Raw genomic sequence first — 18,152 nt, 5'->3', positions numbered from 1 at the left:
AATCAATCATAATTTATCAAAATAAGACTCCAATGAGACTTATTATAAACTAATTAATTAACAGTTATTATATTAGGCTGTGAAAAAAAGTTTACTAGAATTTATTATGATTATAGCATTACTCTTTGAGAATTAAATAAAAAATAACAATTAAAAAAATTAGCGGACTTTAGTTGACCAATAAATAGTTTCTTTCTTGAGTCTCCACCACCAGTAACCGACACCTGCCGGTAAAAAAGCACCGGCTGCGCAGTGCTGCCCGGTGCACTCATCACTCCTGGTCACCAGAAGCAGACCCGACCCGGGAATCATAAAATGAAGAAAACCACGGGTTAAAAAACACTGTACTGAAAAATTTAAAATACACGGATAAGACTTGAAGAGCCAAGACATCTGACATAAACAAAACTCTTTAGTTTCGATTTTTTGGGCTCTAAGAAATTCATTAACTCAGGTGAATACAACTTTTAATTTCTCTTTGAGTAAGTTTTGTTTCTTCTATGTTTTGTTCGGTAACTTACTTTAATATGATGGTAGGAAACGCACGTATAAACTAACACTGAACTGGTTGAATCTAGAACTCTTTTTTTTTTTTTTTTCCTTTTTCTTTTTTTGGATTTCGACTCTAGAAGAAAATAGTTGGACCCAATAGAGCTTTGTTCAAGTACTTGGTTTTAGGTTTGTTTTCTTTTTCTCGTTTCCTCATAAATTGAAACAATATAGAATGCTGAGATGCAGATTTTTGGTTTTTTACTTCAATTGCCAGTGTTTTCACTATAAAGAAAACGAATTTTGTTTTTAAAACTCTACTCGCTCGAATTTGGGTAGTTATTTGCTAATTTAGTCAATATTATGAAGTGGGCGTCTAATAATTTATGTGAATTTTGAATTTTGTCATGTGGGTATGATAGGGAAACCCTAATTTTCCATGCTTTTTCAGAAATCAAACAGGGATGGGGGCTTAAGTCCATTGTTTTATAGTTTGATTTTATTAGCTGAGTAGGTTTCTTGTAATTTATGTAAAATATTCATCTTCTCTTGTTTGTTGCCATTTGAAAACCGTACTTGGTGATGGACGGCTCATAAAGTTTATTTTTTTAATAGTTTTTTCTTTATTTTTAATTTCTGTTAGTGATGGGCTGTGAAGAGGGAACATGCAATGGTGATACAGAGTTCTTGAAAAGAGGAAGGGGGATTAATGGGATTGAAGTTGGAAGGGTGCATGATTTCGGTGAAGGGAGCTCAGTTGCAAGGGAGGGTTTTCGGACCTACAAGAGGCGGAAGCATGTAAGGTCAACAGAAGAAGCCAAATTTTTGGAGGATTCCTTTAGAATTCAGGTATGTCTCCATGAATGTATGTGAATAAGCGTGGAGGAATAATTTTTTTTTCTTTGTAATAGTCAATCATGAAATGAGTTTTTCTGTCATGACATTCAAGGACCAAAATGACTTGAAATTGATGCTAAAATATGCTTTAGTGCTTGTAGTGAGTTGAAAAATCTCTGCTTTGGATTAGGCACATTAAGAAAAGTTGATTAAGGTTAAGAGCTTTAGCTAACTGATACTTCTCGGTATTCCTTCATTAATATTAGGGACTACTTAAATGGACTATTAAAGTAGATAAAAGTTTTATGAAGTGAGGCATGCCTATATCTTGTGTCTTCTTGTGTGTTGCACATAAACACACACTTATATATGGATACAAGTAGATAAAAGTTTATGAAGTGAGGCATGCCTATATCTTGTGTCTTCTTGTGTGTTGCACATAAACACACACTTATATATGGATACAACTAGATAAAAGTTTATGAGGTGAGGCATGCCTATGTCTTGTGTCTTCTCATGTATTGCATGTAAATACACACTTATATATGGATACGACTATGTAATTTAGATAACCCATTGTTATGTTAGTCAGTGTCTTGTATTAATCTACATAATATATCATTTCTAATACTTGGTTATCATTTGTTATTTTGTGCATAATTGACAGTACTATATTCTGTATGTGTCAGAAAATTTGTTGGAACTTATATTGTATCTTAATATTACGATATATGGAAGCTATTAGCATAAGAGTCTGTGCTGAGCCATCGCTATTGGGCAAAACTTAAAATTGCTTCTTTAGATTTAAGTGAAGAAAAACTAGAATATAACATCTCGAATTTCATTAGAGAGAATTATAGGCAATTTAGTATCTTTGTGCTAACTTGAAATTTTGAAATAAACTTTTTTTTTCTTTATCATTTTAGTGGATTATATTTCTGATATTTTTTTTTTCACAATTCAATTGCACTATGTAACTTTTAAAGGAGTTTAAGCTATGTTCCATGCCTGTAGAACTTTGGCACATTAATTAAACAATATGCTAATTTATGAACAGGATACGTTAGATCTTGAGCCATAAGCCATTCAAATTAAATTTTTTCTGCACTTTTCTTAACATTTTCCATTATCTATCTTATCAGTTGACACTTGGTATTTTACAATTTGATAAATGGTTGAAATGGCTTGGTAATGTAGAATCATCATTAATTGTGATAGATGATCCAACCAAAGTATTTGCATTTGGACGAGAGTGTGTGGTGTGTATTTATATTAGTGAAGTGCATGAATTTTGTACTTTTATTTGCAAATGCATGTTACTTGTGCATGATTTACCACAAATAGTTGGCCTGGTTTTGTACAATTTTTTATTGCTATTGAAATACTGGAGAAAGATCTTGCCTTTTCATTTGTTTAGATGGGTGTTCAGGAACAAAATGGGGCAATTTTAGGATCTCCTTTTATTAAGTATCGCCGTTTTATGTTTTGGCTACTACATGGGTATAATTGAATACTGTGGAATGTGAACCTTAAAGTAGTCTGATATTTGCTATAGTAGATAGGTTTCAAGTGTAATGGAAAATAGCGCTAACCTTGGAATCACATTAAAAAATTTTAAATCTATGATCAATTTTATATAGCATCATGTTGTCTATGAGAAATGAAAATAACCTGTGCAATTATGTGTGTATGGTTATTCAATTTCCTTGATGGAAAATCTATATGTATATCTTCTTTTCCCAACAATTCCTTCATGTTCTATTTGTAATGATGTTTCCTGATCCTTCTTGCCTTAATGGAACCAACCTGATGTCCTCCTGATTGTTAAGGAACTGTGGGAAATACTTAATAGGCATTATGAAAAAAGCTGTCATCCAGGGATAACTTTCAGCGTTTTCTGAATAAGTCATATGATTGTTTGCAGAGGAGAAACAGAAATGCTGTACTGTCTCAGATGCTTGGGTCATTCAAAGGTGTGGGTGGTATAGAACAGTGTATTCACGAAGCATCTTTGTTTGATCCAGAAATTGTTTGTACGACAGTTAAGGTTTGTGCTGTCACTGAAATTGCTTGTGATCTTATGATATGAGTTGTTTATCATCGTTTCCTTTTTTCTGGATAAAACTCTTGAGTTTGATTTTTATTTCAGGGATCTGATAGTCATGGTCAAGATAGGAACAAATGCTCACAAACAGGGATTACTAATGGATGTCAGTATTCAGCTAAAGGTCATGTGGGTGTTGTCTCTGATGGCCCTTTAAATGCATCTGATCCTTGTATCATCACTAATATGTGTCGGCGTGCTTTCTTTGATATTCTAATTTCTGAAAAGTTCAGCTTATTATGTAAGCTACTCCAGGAAAATTTTGAAGGATTCAAGTATGACAGATTTATCGACTTTAGTGTGATTCACACAAGGATGAAAGAAGGAACTTATGAAAGTTCACCTACGCGTTTCGTTGATGATATTCAACAGGTAATATGTGTAATCTTTTTTAAAATTATACATCTTATTTGCTTGCCTGGCTTGAATTAATGGTGAAGGAATAGTGATTCAATGTTTGTGTTTGCTAAATATTATGATGCATTGAAATGATATGGGTTTTGGATGGCCCGCAAGCTTTTGTATTCTGCATCTTAATAGAGAACTTGTTATATTGTCGATATTGCATGTCAAGGCTCAGCCCTGTTGAAAAGGCTATAATAAAGAGATTTTTCTGTTTAGGAAAAAAAATCGTCACTAATGGTCTTGCTAATTTCCAAATTAATGCTTCATATACAGTTTTATTTAGTATATCATAAATTCTAAATAATAAATTTATACAAAGGATTTCTCTTTACAATCATGTAGAAATTCCGATGTGTCACTTGTTTGCTGTTGCCAAATCCCCGCAAAATGTTGTTCACCTAAAGCAAACCTTTCCTTTTAGAGAAACTGCATTACTCTTGGCTAATGATCTTGCTAAGCGCCAAATACTCTTCATGTAGTTTTACTTGCTACATACCAAATATTAGTAATAATTTTAATACATAGAATTTCTTGTCTATGTCAGTTAAAAGGCAGGTATGCAATCAGGAATAGGATAAATAAAATAATGGAATAGGAAGAAAAGCCCCTCTCTGACAATAGGACTTTAAGGACTTTTGTGCTACTGCAAAAAAGTCATTAATTACTGTACCGTATGGAAAAGTACTGTCTGGCAGTTTGATATATTTTTGGGATATCTATAATTTAAGAAGGCTTTCCTTCAAATAGTTGTGACATTCGGCTAATAATCAGGTAAAACTGATATGATCAATGGTAGGTTGCTGTAAACATGAGTAATATTTCCTAGGGAAAAGAGATTCAGAACATGTGAAACTTTTGAGTCAGTTTGCAGAATACAAAAGATCTTCAGGGAAAGCTATTAATGATTTGGAGGGCCTACTTGAATTGGTAAACTTACACTACGAACTCTTCTTGCGGGTACTGCATCAAAGTAAAGAAAGCTAAAGTAAAAGGGCAGTGAATATTTCAAGTAGGGATTGTATATAAACTATTAGTGTATTGATGTTTATTAATGGCTTTCTCATAACTTATTAGCTTAATGGCTTTTGAATCTTCGCTCATCGAAATTCTGGAAATCTTAATCATGCTGTAGTCCTAACCATTTCTAGCTATATTTGCTGTTAGCTACAAAATCCCTTCAGCCCTTTTAGCTACGATTGATTCTGTGTTCCTGGTCTAATTCTTGGGACATGTACCCACTTCTTTTGTCACCTCTATTTGCATTATTATGACTTGAATTTAATCGTTTTTTTGTGATGGTGTCTTTTCCAAAGTCCTTTTAACTTCATAGGTTTAAATTTCATAGGTTTGGAGAACTCATTAGCTGATTTTCATTCTAATAGTTTGTACGCAAGCCATTTACATGCAATGGCATGGAGCTCTTATTGGTAAGTTGTGGTTCCTCATATTTCTGTGTTGAATAATGTATAGTGTCATGAGTTATCGTCTTTCATGCTGCTCTTACCAAAGTAAAATATCTCTTTCATGCAATTTTTCTGATGCATGGAGATTTAGATATACATAAATGCTTGTGGTTGTTCATCTCGTCTTCACTAGTGCTCCAATATGTGCTTGTTCCTGTGTATATTACTTGTATTTTGGTGGCACTTTCAACCTTTGTTCTTCTGTGTCTAAACTTCTCTGAGTTGAATTTATTTGTATTTGCCCCTCACTTATGGAAAGATTAGACGCAATATGAATCTATATCTTGTCCCACATTTTTGCAAAGTTAAAATTCAATATGACATTTGATCTTCGTGGAACTGTTATGCAACTAAGTATAATTCTCAATCGTGTTTTTGATCTGTCAATCTTTTGCTATGTGCAACTTTCTTTTTTTGGCCTGAGGACATGTTCCAGGAAACTGAAGTACTTTAAGTCCTCTTATATATCTAACTTCGAATATTTTTTTTTCTAGGTTTGGATCAAGTTTCAAGAGATTGGTGCTGAAATGATTTCTCTTGCAAAGAGCGTTGCAGAATTTTCAAGGACTTCCTGGAATGAGCATGTATGACTACTCACTGATGTTACTGTACTTAAGTACTTTCCTTTATATGCTAAATTGTTTTCTTGCATTGGTTCTAAACTTTAATTTTTCCAGTTTATGGTTACTTGTAGCTCTTCTGTCTCAGTTTACTCTAATGTTTTCCTTCCAGGTTGGAGGCCCAGTACAGTCTAAGTATGAAGAAGAGAAAATTGAGGTAAACTTTCTTAATGCATGATACTTTGATTTGCTGTCTTCTTTAATTTTGGTATTATGTATAATTGAATCCTCAGAAATCAGATAGACGTGCATTTTACTGTCACTACAAGTTATTAGATTGCTTAGGCTGCATTTGGTGCTTTGGAGGATATAGATTAAGGAGAAGGTTTCAAATGACTTGCAATGTCGCACACTCTAATGTTTTTGCAATAATTACGATTGGACTTGATGCATTGTATATAATTTATTGCCATTGAAGTGCTTCTTAATTGTGGTAACATTTTCCTTTTAAAATTTGTTTAAGAATTTGTTTGGGTGATTGACCAGTGTTTTCAGAATTCCAGTGGTCCATTTTGTCTTATCTATTACTTATAATTTATTTGTTTTATCTCGCCTTTTTTTTCCCCTAGCCTAACCCAACTGAACTGCATTCCTAGGACTTACCTTGCTTAAAAGAATTACTTAGGTTACATATACACATGTTATCTTACAGATAAATCATGGGAACTCAGGGTATATCGAACAATTATTTGTGTGTTGCAGTGAAATTGAAAGTAAGATAACTTGGGCTTTATTAAAATGTAATGTTGCGGAGTATCTGGATGAAATTTAGAGTTATTAGATGGAAGAACTTTGAAATTTTGTACTGCACAATTTGATCTTTCAGTTGTTTCTTTTGATGATATACTAAATGCAATCTCAGTTGGTCCTGAGTAATTGAAATTATTTCCCACATAGCAGTTGTTTACTGGGGAATCCAACTCTGATGCTAAAATGGCACGACCAGAAGCATGTAGTGTGAATAAGGTTTGCACTTGCAGGCGCTGTGAGGAGAAGGCTGATGGGAAGGATTGTTTAGTTTGCGATTCATGTGAAGAAATGTACCATGTCTCCTGTATCGAGCCAGCTGTTAAAGAGATTCCTCCAAAAAGTTGGTATTGTGGTAGCTGCACTGCAAAGGGAATTGGATCGCCTCATGAGAACTGTGTAGTGTGTGAGAGGCTGAATGCCCCCAGGAACCAAGGTATTCAAGTTGGAGATGGGACCAGTCCAGCGAATGAAACATTTATTGATTTTGAAGGTAACTCAAACTGTAGTACAGACGAAATCCAAGAATCTAAAGAGAAAAGATACCTGATGTACCCTTGTGGAATTTGTGGAGTTAGGGTAGCATCGTGTGATGAGTTTCAATACTGTGACCACGATTACTGCCCCTATAAGCTTTATCATAATAGGTGTTTAACGCCAAAGCAGTCAAAATCGTATGGGTCCCGTTGGCTCTGCCCTTCGTGTCTATGTAGAGGCTGCTTTACTGATAAAGATGATGACAAAATTGTTATATGTGAAACTTGTGATCATGCATACCATATCTATTGTATGGAACCACCACGCAGTTCAATTCCTAAGCGTGGATGGTTTTGCAGAAAATGTGAAGCAGGACTCAAAGAAATACGCAGGGTAAAGGAGGTATATGAAAATAAAAAGAAAAAGAAAGGAGACAAGGGTATAAAGGCATATGAAAATGGACAGAAAAAGAAAAGCAGAGAGGGTATATCATCATACGAAAATCTTGAAAAGGAACTGATTGCGAAAAGTGAGGAGGAATCAGATGGAGGTAGAGGTGGAATGGACATGCTTTTAAATGCAGCTAAGACCTTAAATTTTCAAGAGAACTTGGCTGCGAAGAAGACTTTGAAGTGAAGAACAACCTTAAGAGGGGATAAGATCTAAATTTGATGGCTTTTGTGAAAATGATTTTGTTTTTTTTAATGATGTTTCTCCTGATATAAGGAATTTCTTTTTTGCCATATTGTTTGGGGAAACTAATATTTTGGTAGGTTAACAATGTTAGATTTTGCTGACTTTATGATACATGACTGCTGGGCTAGACATGAATATGGTGGCTGTATATTGGTGGTTGGCAGTGTGTAAGAGATGACATTATGTAGTCTTTGGTTCCTGCCCAAGTGAATTTTCTGGGAACCTTTGGGTTTTGATTGGCGGAAAGGTTTCATTTAACATCGACTGCGCTCTGTTTGCACATTTTGTACTATGTGGTACATATTCTGGGATGGGTAGCAGAAGCTTAATGTTTTCTCACCTCAGTTGTGTTGTAAAATGAAGAGAACTTTGAACAAAAAGTTTTACAATGAAAATGTGAAGGATATTCTTTTCTTGTTATAATCTGTGTTATGTATTTGGATTATAGTTATCTGCAGTATTTTATTAGGGGTAACGTTACCTTTGATAATGATCAGTATAGTAGATCATTTCAATGGTTAACATGGTAGGTAACGTTATCTCAAACAAAACTTTCCTCTTGCTTATTTGGGAATTTTCTCTTGCTCTCAATTTATCTTCAATATGTATCAAGTTATTAAGTCTGATTCTATAGTGCACTTTTCATTCTTGTTATTAACCATGAAGGAGTTTTACTACTCTTCATGTTAACCTAATTTGGTTTTCCTGGAAGAGCTTTCAGAGATTTAACATGCACTGGGAAAGTTGACAAGAATATTTCTTATGGATGAATCAGAACTTCCCTAAACTTCATTTAATTAAGTAGCATTATATTTGGAAATGCATCAACCGTATATGTAGGAAGATTTTGCTGTTGACAAAATGCCCCATAATTTTAATCTGATTTATGTTTATCTCATTCAATGTCACGAAATAAATTACAGAAAATTGAGAAAACAAATATGTCATCTTCTTTAACTGGTTTCAATACGATTCCGCTGATTATAAAAACACTAAAATTTTTATAGAACTCCATCCATACGTATTTCGTTAAATTTATTACAAAGAAAATAAAATAAGAATCTGGTTGGCACCTATGTTATATTCAATCAATAAAAAGCATAAACCATGACGAATTAATAACAACGTGAATTTAAAATGATTAAATCCTTGTAGCAAGGCAAAACAAAATCAGAATATTTTTTAAAAGGGTGACCATACTATTAAGTATAATTTATAGATTGATTTTTTAGATAATTCAAAGCCAAAAAATATATATTGTAGGGATAAAAGGTGTGTTAGTAGTAGATTTAGTAGTGTATATAGCCCACTCAAATTTTGAAAAGAGTTAGCTTTGAAATTGTGACTCCCTTAAAGAAGTAGATACACTTCAGTGACCATTTAGTATTGAGGTTTGATCTATATACCAACGATTTAGATTTTTCAGTGACCTTTAACGAATTGCATGTACAACATTGAATATATATATTGAGCATGTTTGAGTGTTTTCTTTAAATATTTAAAAAAAAAAAAAAATTGAATCACATAAGTATTTAATTTAGAGAAGAAAGAGTTCAAACGTAATACTATTAATGTAGTATCTCCATTATAGAATTTTATCAGTATTGAAATCTAATTATCTTACCATATGCAAAACCAATATATGCTCTATCATTTCAATAAATATGCATTTGGGAGTTTAAAATGTTGTTTTAATCCCAAATAACTCTGCAGCTTTAGATTAACCAAATACACTGATAAAAATCAACAAAAGAAAACTAACACTTTGCCGATTTTAAAAGAATATATGGAACCATCGATTAATTAATGCATGCATTATTTATGTTTAATATGGAGATAGTCAATTTCTTACGTCTAAAGAAATGGAAATAATACTACTAAATATTCCATGACTCCGCTAAAAAAATATGAATGGACTTAACAATTCCATTAAAATCCAAAAAAAAAAAAAAAAAAAAAAGAATTAATTACTCACGATCTCATAACTAATTCGTAAATTGTTCACGTGCCTGTGATTAATAATTGTTCTGTGGCAATATTAATTTAACATTTCATCAATATCTAAAAAGATGGGTGTGTTCCCTCCCAATCAGCTTCTTGATTGCACAAGAGTTTTATAATTCAACTTGGATAATCGTTGGTAGTGTATTACGCAAAACATGGAGATTCTTGGGAATCCTATGGCCTATGCTATGCTTTTATTATTTGTTTTATAAAATAAATTGACTTTAGAGAAATAAAATGAGGTGTATTTGGTTTATTATTTTGGATAGAATTTTAGAGATAGTATTGGATAATTGGATTGGGTTATTATTACGAGGTAAAATTTAAAAATTTATAAAAAAACTCCCTAAGTTTACTAATTTAACTAAATACCCCGATATATAAAATTTTTATAAAATGACAAAAACATCCCCACCCACCCATAGTACCAGATTTCGGCCACCACTGCCGGAATCTGATCGGAATCTGGCATTACGACTCAGATCGGTCAGATCTAGCCGGATGTGCATCGATCTGGCTTTTTTCGGCTAGATCCGTAGTGGATCTGGCCAGAAAAGGCTAGATTTAGTTGTTAGTAGTGGCCAAATATATGGCCGTCGTTGATAGTCAACGACGACCATTTCTTTAGCTATCGTTGACAGTCAAATCTGGCCTTTTTTCGGTCAAATTCACTGTAGATATGGCCCAAAAAGGCCAGATCGGTGACTTACCGGCTAGTTCCGATGGTTTGTAGGCCGTTGTGACAAATTTCAGCTACCACTGATAGTGGTTGTCGGAATCTGGTAACTATGGGTGAGTGGGGGTATTTTTGTTAATTTTTAACTTTTTTTCTTAGGGGTATTTAATAAAATTAATAAATTTAAGGGGTTTAAAAATAATTAAAAAATATAGTAGTATATATCAAATAATTAAACAAATAAATATTTTGAGAATAGCATCGGGAATATGGACGGAAAAAACAAACCAAACGCAACCATAAGTCTCGAAATGTTATAAATGGGACATTTACCAACGAATGAAGATCACAAAATAGAAGGGAAGATACGAAACCTTACCCTCGATGGACCAACTAAAGCCAAATCTTGTAAACTCTTCCCCTCTTTCTCCAATACGCTTTCTGGAAAGAGCTGCAACTGTCTATGGTGATTGCCCTTCTGTCGTCTACAACACCACCACCTACACCTGGTCACAAACCTACCGTCGATGCATCCAGGTGGCGTCATCTCTTTTATCTCTTGGTATCAAGAGTGGCCACATGGTGTCTGTCGTAGCCCCCAACATTCCTGCTATGTACGAGCTCCATTTCTCGATTCCAATGTCTGGGGCTATTCTTAACACCATTAACACGAGGCTTGACGCCCGCACCATATCATTAATCCTCCAACACAGCGAATCAAAACTCGTGTTCGTTGATCACCTTTTGAGCTCTCTTATCCTGGAAGCTATCTCTTTGTTTCCGCCTCATGCCGAAACCCCGCGTCTCGTTCTCATCACTGACGATGACGCCTCATCAGCGACCGTTGGATTTATTGATACTTACGAAAACATGGTGGAAAAGGGTGACCCAAACTTCACATGGGTTCGGCCCACGAGTGAATGGGATCCTATGGTTCTGAATTATACATCTGGTACAACTTCGTCTCCTAAAGGTGTATTGCAATGCCACAGGGCGCTCTTCATTGCCACAGTTTCTTCACTGATAGATTGGTCAGTTCCGAATCAACCCGTTTATTTGTGGACCCTGCCAATGTTTCACGTCAATGGGTGGAGCTTCCCTTGGGGTATGGCTGCCGTCGGTGGAACCAATATTTGCCTCCGTAAAATTGAGGTTGCCACCATTTACGCTTTGATTAAACAACATAAAGTCACACACATGTGCGGTGCACCAGTGGTGCTCAATATGCTCTCAAACTATGCAGAAGTTGAACCTCTTGATCATCCAGTCTATGTCCTTACTGCCGGTGCTCCGCCACCAGCCCCGGTCCTCTTCAGAGCTGAGTCAAAGGGTTTTATAGTGAGTCATGGATACGGGTTGACTGAAACATCTGGTGTCGTCGTTTCGTGTGCATGGAAACCGCAATGGAACAAATTGCCATCAAGTGAGAGATCGCAGATTAAAGCAAGACAAGGAGTCGGGACAATCGGATTGACCGAAATGGATGTGGTGGATCCCAAGTCAAGACAGAGCGTCCAACGAGATGGGGTGACACGTGGCGAGATCGTTTTTCGCGGAGGGACAATCATGTTAGGTTATCTGAAAGACCCGGAAAGTTCTTCCAAATGTATGAAAGATGACGGCTGGTTTTATACTGGAGATGTTGGTGTAATGCATCCTGATGGCTATGTAGAGATCAAAGATCGATCAAAGGATGTGATTATAAGCGGTGGAGAGAATATAAGCAGTGCGGAGGTTGAATCCGTATTGTATTCTCATCCGATGATTAATGAAGCGGCGGTGGTGGCTCAACCAGACCCGTTTTGGCAGGAGACGCCATGTGCATTTGTGTGTTTGAAGAGTGAGTTCAGTCAGAAACCTACAGAGAAGGAGATAATAGAGTTTTGTAGGGCACGGTTACCGCATTACATGGTGCCCAAGACTGTAATATTCAAGGATGAGCTTCCCAAGACATCAACTGGGAAAATTCAGAAATTTGTGCTGAGGGAAATTGCCAAGTCAATGTTGCATTCACGTTTGTAGAATTAATAAACCAAGCAAATTAATTAAAATCGTTTCATTCTTAATTTTTCAACTTTCTAATTAACAGCAATATGTTTAGTATAAATACAATAAGTTAACTAACATTATCTGAATCATTATTCAGATATGCTTTATTTAAATGTTGTAATATGATATCCGAAACCAAATTCATTGATCGTAATATAGCTTTCTTTTTGGATTTAAAACTTTTATATATCATGGTTCACGACTCACGCATAACTCCCAATGTTTTCACGATCATCTATGCACTTGGATTTTGTACAATTATTTAAAGGTGTATTTGGTTCAGTGAATATTGTATATTTGTATTATTAGGAATATTATATTAATGAAAAGATAAATTATTTAGAAGATTATTGAGAATGTTTAGGAAAATGTATTTGGTTGGTTGGAATCAATTGGTAAGTATGTTATATTAATATGTTTGGTTTGGAAGAATAAATTGATAGACATATTATATAATTTACCAAATTGCCCTTTTTTTTAAATATTAATATAATATTACTTTTAAATAATTTCATTTAACCTTATACATTTGAATTTTGCTAAAACACCCCAATAATAAAAAAAGTTTAAAACTTAACAAAAACACCCTTATCACCCCAAGCCACTACCGACTGTCTGCCACCACAGTCGACGACTACGGCAGTGGCCGTAAGTCCATTTTCAACCAGACCCATGATGGATCTGGCCAGAAATGGCCAAATCTACTACCAGAACTGGCATTCGTTAATGGCCAAAGTTCTAGCCATTGATGGCCAGAGTTCTTATTGTTGATGGCTATATATCTAGCTATCGTTGACGGCAAGTATTTTGGCTATTGACGGCTAGGAGTCGTAGATCTGGCGGTTTATGACTAAATATCTGGCTGAAAACTGTCATATCAGCATCAACAGGAAGTCGTCGATGGTGGTTTCCAACAGTCAGTGGCTAGCGGTGGTGGCCTTGGGTAATTTTTTCAAAGTGCAAGGGTATTTATGTTCTAAAAATTTTGTATATAAGGATAAAATAGTCCTTGAATTTTTTTGTAATTTTTTTTCAAATTAAGGCCATTATTGTCCAAAAGTTTTAATAGTGATGGATAAAATTGTTACAAAAATAAGATTACCAGGTAATTTTAAAATACCTAAGAAAATAGAAGTAATCAGATTACCTCCCATCTTACCAATAGTATTACTATTGGTTTTAGAAGATTACCTGAATGTTATATTACTTGACAATCAAACGTGGTAATAAAGTAATATCAGATGACATTTCCTCAGTAACGGGAGATTACTCCCAAACCAAACACATCCTTAGAGTAAACAATTTTTTGCCACCCAAGGTTTGCCTTAATGACACTTTTCCACCCAAAAAGTTTCAAAATACCATTTTCCCACCCAAAGTTTATATTCTGACCAATCGTTGGTCGGTTCCAACATCTTTGCGATCCTAAACCACCACTATTCTGTTCCAACATCATCACTCACCAAAACCCCTCAAACCTTGCTCTTGCCTACCCTATCAATCGTCGGCAATCGAGTGATTTGTGAAACTTTCAACCGCCCCTCCCAAGTCAGATTTCGATCAATCTCGACCATCAAAAGACTCACCGACATCCCCTCTTCAAAAGCCTCAACTATCTGGACTGAGTTTTCTCTCCATTGGCTGTCGAATAGAAAATTCTATTTTGGATAGTAAACGGAACATAAACTTTGGGTAAAAAAGTTGTATTTTGAAACTTTTTGGATGGGAAAGAGTCATTAAGGCAAACCTTGGGTGGGAAAAATTGTTTACTCATTATTTAAACCAAATTGATCACTCGGATTATGTCTTCTCTACTCATGTTGAAACTTATAATAATCAGTAAAAATATAAATAAATTAATGAAACGGGCTAAATGATTAATTTGTTTGAAAATGAATAATTAATTATTAATGTGATTCTCTTGTTTCCCACATCCACGAATAACATATAATACAACTGCTTGGCGATGTCATTGACTCCTAAAGAGGCTAAACTGATAGTCTCCATAATGTACGTACTATGAAGGTTTCATGGTGACCTGATCGAAGAGGAAATATAATATTTAAAAAAAAAAAAATCTAATTAATTAGGCAACAAGGACAGAAGAGCTTTCATGTGACATGCTTTGATGATTGATAAAAATGATATTTTATTGTTAACTAATCAATCTATTTCTGGATTAGAACATATTGAATAACTAAGTTAAGTGTACGACAATTTTCTCATTTTTCTTAACGGAGAAAAATATTTTTCCTGATGATTATGGAAGCGGCGGTGGTGGCTCACCCCCGTTTTTGGCAGAGCAAAAAAAAAAAAAAAGAATTAATTACTCAAGATCTCATAACTAATTCGTAAATTGTTCACGTGCCTGTGATTAATAATTGTTCTGTGGCAATATTAATTTAACATTTCATCAATATCTAAAAAGATGGGTGTGTTCCCTCCCAATCAGCTTCTTAATTGCACAAGAGTTTTATAATTCAACTTGGATAATCGTTGGTAGTGTATTACGCAAAACATGGAGATTCTTGGGAATCCTATGGCCTATGCTATGCTTTTATTATTTGTTTTATAAAATAAATTGACTTTAGAGAAATAAAATGAGGTGTATTTGGTTTATTATTTTGGATAGAATTTTAGAGATAGTATTGGATAATTGGATTGGGTTATTATTACGAGGTAAAATTTAAAAATTTATAAAAAAACTCCCTAAGTTTACTAATTTAACTAAATACCCCGATATATAAAATTTTTATAAAATGACAAAAACATCCCCACCCACCCATAGTACCAGATTTCGGCCACCACTGCCGGAATCTGATCGGAATCTGGCATTACGACTCAGATCGGTCAGATCTAGCCGGATGTGCATCGATCTGGCTTTTTTCGGCTAGATCCGTAGTGGATCTGGCCAGAAAAGGCTAGATTTAGTTGTTAGTAGTGGCCAAATATATGGCCGTCGTTGATAGTCAACGACGACCATTTCTTTAGCTATCGTTGACAGTCAAATCTGGCCTTTTTTCGGTCAAATTCACTGTAGATATGGCCCAAAAAGGCCAGATCGGTGACTTACCGGCTAGTTCCGATGGTTTGTAGGCCGTTGTGACAAATTTCAGCTACCACTGATAGTGGTTGTCGGAATCTGGTAACTATGGGTGAGTGGGGGTATTTTTGTTAATTTTTAACTTTTTTTCTTAGGGGTATTTAATAAAATTAATAAATTTAAGGGGTTTAAAAATAATTAAAAAATATAGTAGTATATATCAAATAATTAAACAAATAAATATTTTGAGAATAGCATCGGGAATATGGACGGAAAAAACAAACCAAACGCAACCATAAGTCTCGAAATGTTATAAATGGGACATTTACCAACGAATGAAGATCACAAAATAGAAGGGAAGATACGAAACCTTACCCTCGATGGACCAACTAAAGCCAAATCTTGTAAACTCTTCCCCTCTTTCTCCAATACGCTTTCTGGAAAGAGCTGCAACTGTCTATGGTGATTGCCCTTCTGTCGTCTACAACACCACCACCTACACCTGGTCACAAACCTACCGTCGATGCATCCAGGTGGCGTCATCTCTTTTATCTCTTGGTATCAAGAGTGGCCACATGGTGTCTGTCGTAGCCCCCAACATTCCTGCTATGTACGAGCTCCATTTCTCGATTCCAATGTCTGGGGCTATTCTTAACACCATTAACACGAGGCTTGACGCCCGCACCATATCATTAATCCTCCAACACAGCGAATCAAAACTCGTGTTCGTTGATCACCTTTTGAGCTCTCTTATCCTGGAAGCTATCTCTTTGTTTCCGCCTCATGCCGAAACCCCGCGTCTCGTTCTCATCACTGACGATGACGCCTCATCAGCGACCGTTGGATTTATTGATACTTACGAAAACATGGTGGAAAAGGGTGACTCAAACTTCAAATGGGTTCGGCCCACGAGTGAATGGGATCCTATGGTTCTGAATTATACATCTGGTACAACTTCGTCTCCTAAAGGTGTAATGCAATGCCACAGGGCGCTCTTCATTGCCACAGTTTCTTCACTGATAGATTGGTCAGTTCCGAATCAACCCGTTTATTTGTGGACCCTGCCAATGTTTCACGTCAATGGGTGGAGCTTCCCTTGGGGTATGGCTGCCGTCGGTGGAACCAATATTTGCCTCCGTAGAATTGAGGTTGCCAGCATTTACGCTTTGATTAAACAACATAAAGTCACACACATGTGCGGTGCACCAGTGGTGCTCAATATGCTCTCAAACTATGCAGAAGCTGAACCCCTTGATCATCCGGTCTACGTCCTTACTGCCGGTGCTCCGCCACCAGCCCCGGTCCTCTTCAGAGCTGAGTCAAAGGGTTTTATAGTGAGTCATGGATACGGGTTAACTGAAACATCTGGTGTCGTCGTTTCGTGTGCATGGAAACCTCAATGGAACAAATTGCCATCAAGTGAGAGATCGCGGATTAAAGCAAGACAAGGAGTCGGGACAATCGGATTGACCGAAATGGATGTGGTGGATCCCAAGTCAAGACAGAGCGTCCAACGAGATGGGGTGACACGTGGCGAGATCGTTTTTCGCGGAGGGACAATCATGTTAGGTTATCTGAAAGACCCGGAAAGTTCGTCCAAATGTATGAAAGATGACGGCTGGTTTTATACTGGAGATGTTGGTGTAATGCATCCTGATGGCTATGTAGAGATCAAAGATCGATCAAAGGATGTGATTATAAGCGGTGGAGAGAATATAAGCAGTGCGGAGGTTGAATCCGTATTGTATTCTCATCCGATGATTAATGAAGCGGCGGTGGTGGCTCAACCAGACCCGTTTTGGCAGGAGACGCCATGTGCGTTTGTGTGTTTGAAGAGTGAGTTCAATCAGAAACCTACAGAGAAGGAGATAATAGAGTTTTGTAGGGCACGGTTGCCTCATTACATGGTACCCAAGACTGTAATCTTCAAGGATGAGCTTCCCAAGACATCAACTGGGAAAATTCAGAAATTTGTGCTGAGGGAAATTGCCAAGTCAATGTTGCATTCACGTTTGTAGAATTAATAAACCAAGCAAATTAATTAAAATCGTTTCATTCTTAATTTTTCAACTTTCTATTTAACAGCAATATGTTTATTATAAATACAATAAGTTAACTAACATTATCTAAATAATGATTCAGATATGCTTTATTTAAATGTTGTAATATGATATCTGAAACCAAATTCATTGATCCTAATATAGCTTTCTTTCTGGATTTAAAACTTGTATATATCATGGTTCACGACTCACGCATAACTCCCAATGTTTTCACGATCATCTATGCAATTGGGTTTTGTACAATTATTTAAGTGTTTGTTTGGTTCAAGAATGTTATATACCTGTATTATTAGGAATGTTATATTAATTAAAAGATAAATTATTTTAAAAATTATTGAGAATATTTAAGAAAATGTGTTTGGTTGGTTTGAATCAATTGGTAGGTATGTTATATTAATATGTTTGGTTTAGAGGAATAAATTGATAAGCATGTTATATAATTTACTAAATTATCCTCCTTTTTAAATATTAATATAATATTA

General features: G+C 35.5%; 3 protein-coding genes across 5 annotated transcripts; all 3 read left to right on the top strand.

Moving 5' to 3' along the window:
- The first annotated feature begins 354 nt into the window (after nt 1-354).
- LOC116140104 (PHD finger protein EHD3) lies at nt 355-8,418 on the top strand. Of its 3 annotated transcripts, none has more exons than XM_031425742.1 (7): nt 355-454; nt 1,133-1,338; nt 3,251-3,373; nt 3,476-3,802; nt 5,793-5,882; nt 6,031-6,075; nt 6,816-8,418. In XM_031425742.1, the coding sequence occupies exons 2-7, from the start codon at nt 1,135-1,137 to the stop codon at nt 7,776-7,778; spliced, it is 1,752 nt and encodes a 583-aa protein (XP_031281602.1). In that variant the 5' UTR covers nt 355-454; nt 1,133-1,134; the 3' UTR covers nt 7,779-8,418. The 3 variants fall into 3 exon arrangements, with proteins under 3 accessions (XP_031281602.1, XP_031281601.1, XP_031281600.1); XM_031425741.1 differs by having other exon boundaries at nt 369-482; nt 6,819-8,418; XM_031425740.1 differs by having other exon boundaries at nt 369-482.
- Nucleotides 8,419-10,874: 2,456 nt separating this feature from the next.
- On the top strand, nt 10,875-12,579 carry LOC116140103 (probable acyl-activating enzyme 6). The gene has a single exon (XM_031425739.1). The coding sequence runs from the start codon at nt 10,903-10,905 to the stop codon at nt 12,538-12,540; it is 1,638 nt and encodes a 545-aa protein (XP_031281599.1). The 5' UTR covers nt 10,875-10,902; the 3' UTR covers nt 12,541-12,579.
- Nucleotides 12,580-15,962: 3,383 nt separating this feature from the next.
- LOC116140098 (probable acyl-activating enzyme 5, peroxisomal) lies at nt 15,963-17,685 on the top strand. The gene has a single exon (XM_031425735.1). The coding sequence runs from the start codon at nt 15,991-15,993 to the stop codon at nt 17,626-17,628; it is 1,638 nt and encodes a 545-aa protein (XP_031281595.1). The 5' UTR covers nt 15,963-15,990; the 3' UTR covers nt 17,629-17,685.
- The last annotated feature ends 467 nt before the right edge of the window (nt 17,686-18,152 follow it).

This window comes from Pistacia vera, unplaced genomic scaffold, assembly GCF_008641045.1.
Source record: "Pistacia vera cultivar Batoury unplaced genomic scaffold, PisVer_v2 Contig363, whole genome shotgun sequence".
Classification (NCBI taxonomy): Eukaryota; Viridiplantae; Streptophyta; class Magnoliopsida; order Sapindales; family Anacardiaceae; genus Pistacia; species Pistacia vera.
This window is presented reverse-complemented; position numbering and strand designations above follow the sequence as displayed.